General features: G+C 45.6%; 1 protein-coding gene across 1 annotated transcript; it reads left to right on the top strand.

Moving 5' to 3' along the window:
- The first annotated feature begins 392 nt into the window (after window positions 1–392).
- On the top strand, window positions 393–1967 carry LOC142803233 (uncharacterized). The gene is made up of 2 exons (XM_075888344.1): window positions 393–522; window positions 1670–1967. The coding sequence occupies exons 1-2, from the start codon at window positions 403–405 to the stop codon at window positions 1868–1870; spliced, it is 321 nt and encodes a 106-aa protein (XP_075744459.1). The 5' UTR covers window positions 393–402; the 3' UTR covers window positions 1871–1967.
- The last annotated feature ends 1525 nt before the right edge of the window (window positions 1968–3492 follow it).

Consider the following 3492-nt stretch of genomic DNA (forward strand, 5'->3'; position numbering starts at 1 on the left):
CATACTGACGGCCGACCCTTCTGTTCACCGCTATCAGTCTACGGGGTGAAATTTTTTGTACTTCACGAGCCCCAGTTCTCCCAGTGAAAAGTGTCGTCTTTAACAGCCCGAGAGGCGATATCTTCACCGTTGCGACCGCGCGCGCGGGTGTGTGTGGGGGGGGGGGGGTAAGTGGTTTCTTGCACAGCCCCTACTCCCCCCTCCCCCTTTTGGTCTGCCACTCTAAGCGTCCCTTGCTTTCGTGCCCTCAGTCAATTACTTCTGTGTTATAATGCACATTACTCTACTAGAGAACATCCACACTCACACTATTGTCTTTCAGTGTGTCACTCGTGTCTTTAATGTTCCTGATTCACTAAATGTCACTACTTGGCCTCCATTTCACAGTTCTGCAGTGACCCAATGGCACTGTATGCGAACGCCAAAGTTATCAAACCGGGCCACTACACGGGCATTTCGATTTCTCCAGGAAATCGGCAGCTGGTGTCGACGTACGAGACAAACGAAACAGTCAGTGAAAAGGTACAAATGAAATGCTGATTCTCTGTAAATCTTTTTTTCTATTGAATCTTTTGCGTAGCAATATCCAGCTAACGAATGAAAGCAAAAACATAACAAGCAATGTGAACGCCACAAGCCGAAGAAAGAGACGCAACGGAATACTTTACACCAACAATAGGGCTCTAAAAATTGTGTGCTTTTTTTCTGTGTGACAGTCACTTTTTACGCAACGTGATTTTTGCTGCAGAATAACCAGTCCTACACCGCGACGTTTTGGCTAAGACTATGAAGTTGGGCGTGTTGGTAAGACCTAATAAATGACGTAGAGACGGTAAAATATGTGAGACACAGGACACCTGTGTCCGTTCCCTTGTCTTGTCTTGTGTCTCACACATTTGACGCGCTACGTCATTAGTTTTGGCTAAGCTCACGCACCACACTTCTCTACGGCTCGTAATGAAGTCTCACGTAATATCAAGGTAGGACGCTTATTCTAGACCTGGCAATGGATGGTTTCATTGAAATAGCAATTATATGTGGACACTCGAGGAGCCTTTTTGCCGTCGCCGTTATGTTCCGTATAAAGTTCAAAATGACATCACCTGTGCGTCGTATGTTCTACGTGCGAGTGAAAGCTCGCGAAGGGCGTAGACTGGCGTTGCCCACGCAGCGATGAAACAAGCCGGCGGCTACGAGTCGCGAAGGAGCATGAAGAAGTACGAGTGGGAGATGCTTCGCTCGGGTAGCATTGATCCTGAGGGCACGCGCTATCTCGAAAGACATCATTTCTTAGCTTTGCACATGCTGTGTGTCACCGCTTACTTCAAATTGAAACTACAGACTGGAGGTAAACCACTTCTCATCTAAGAGCAGCCATGTTCCCTTGCTCCAGCGTTTTGTAGAGTTATGCAAGAACGGACCCCGAAAGAGCGAGGTGCTCGCCTTATTTTGTATATCATTGCTATCTCTTGCTATCGCAATCATTGCTTCGCGCTCACAGTAAACCTTCTGTTTACATTTTGTTTAGTTTTTCGCAATTACATTTCTTTCCATTTTGTCAACATTTTCACAGTTCTAAAGAATAAGGCATACTTATTGTTTGATTGCCTAATGGTAATCGCTAGAAAATCAGGTTATCCCTATCCCCATTCATTTCGTCTCTTCGCAGTACTGCATGATCCGGCAGCAGTTCACCACAATGCCATTGGGACTGGCTCTGTTCGATGTGGAGTGCGAGGATTGGGCGAGGAAGTGCTCCGTCACAAGCAGTCCCATCGCGGGCAAGGACAGGTTCACCGACATCTTGAACTACTTCAAGAGGGCGTCCAAGCAGGATCCCGCCTCGCTGCCTTGCAAATCAACGTCATAACACCCGCGCGTCAAGGACGCCTCGTTTCTCAGCAGCCTTGTCGAGGAACACCTCGTTTCCTGCTCTGTGCTATGAGGCGTCATGTTGCACGCCTATCGTACGTTGGAAGAAATGACGGTTTGAAGTGTCGGGAGCACGCAGCCTTCGGCGTGCTCTTTTTAGTGCACGCTAAAGACTCCCAAGCAGACCCAAGCGTTTATTTGTTTGACGTATCCTAAGGTTAATTTGTTGAGACTTTAACAAAATATCTGAAATATTATCAATACACTTCTATTCGGCATGATTGAACGCTTGTTTTCCTGCCTCCCGGTTTTATTTTTTTCTGGAGCTTTCTTGTTTATCTTCTTCTCGCGTTCCATACGAAGCTGTTTGTGTCGCGCACGCCGCATTATCTACCCAATAGTTTTAATGACTGATTGAGTTATCGATTGATTGACTGACTGAATGATTGATTGATCGATTGCAATCTACAGTACTAAGTACTCTGTGTGAGTGTAATTGCCTATTTCTAAAGAAAATGGCATCAGAATTCATTATAACTAAGCTCAAGCTGCTTAGGTGCAAGCTAGGTATACTGCTTGCGAAGCTAAAAAGCTTAGCTAGCACAGAATTGTGCACATTTTCGCTGATCATTCAAATACTGCGCATATTATAAAGTGAATTTTATCATTCCTTGAGCGCTTCGTAAAACAGTGACGGCGGAATTTCTGATGAAAGAAGCCAAGTAAAAATTTTCGACCGTTTACCAGCTAAATGAACACGAACCTTTACGGTCAAGTGATATGCCTGAAATCTGTGTTACCTGCTTACGTCGGGTAAATAACCCGCTGCATTTCAGATATATATATGTGAATTCCACCTGGGTGGGACAGTGACCATTTTGGGCGGAGCTTACACTTATTCTTAGGCTGTAACCGACTATCGGTAGTTTGAAACACCACTAGGTACCGTCTGGTCGAACCAATGACATCTGGTGACATTTGACCCAGTACACTTCATTACTAAAATGTGTGGCACTCGCGTATTCGAGAGTAGATGTATGAACTGGCTGCCGGCAAACCGGATGCAGCCATGACGACATGCATGCCAGAAAGCTTACTGAGCGAGGATCTGTTTTATTCTGGACATTGTTACAAGCCCTGCCTCAGCTAAACACCCCCGGCGCAGTGCGAGACGACGTAGTTGTCACGCAACGTGGTGCATCGACTCAAATTAGAAGTGGCGTGAAACCCAGGCCACGAAACTAACCGCAAGACCTGTATCTGCTCTTGTAACGTCACTTTGTTAACTGATAAATTAGGCTTCAGCGTAAGTTACAGCTATCAGTGATGTGAACAAATATAAGATTACTCGGAAGCAGTACTCTTGTTGTAACTTGTTGGCACACTTACTATATACTCGATGTTCAAAATTGAGGTTTCTGGTTTCCATAATATTCAGCAATCTGGGGGTATGTGAAAATCAGGGTACACAAACTGACCCTAATTATTGCTGTCAGCCGCCTAACTAACTGAGGTTGCAGTAAGCGGGCACGATGGCATAAGAAGGTTGGAGGCAGTCCAGTTTTGACGCAGTTCCACTATTATGTTTGGGCTCCCAAATATCCGGCTGCGTAGTGTGAA

Source organism: Rhipicephalus microplus, chromosome 3, assembly GCF_043290135.1.
Source record: "Rhipicephalus microplus isolate Deutch F79 chromosome 3, USDA_Rmic, whole genome shotgun sequence".
NCBI lineage: Eukaryota > Metazoa > Arthropoda > Arachnida > Ixodida > Ixodidae > Rhipicephalus > Rhipicephalus microplus.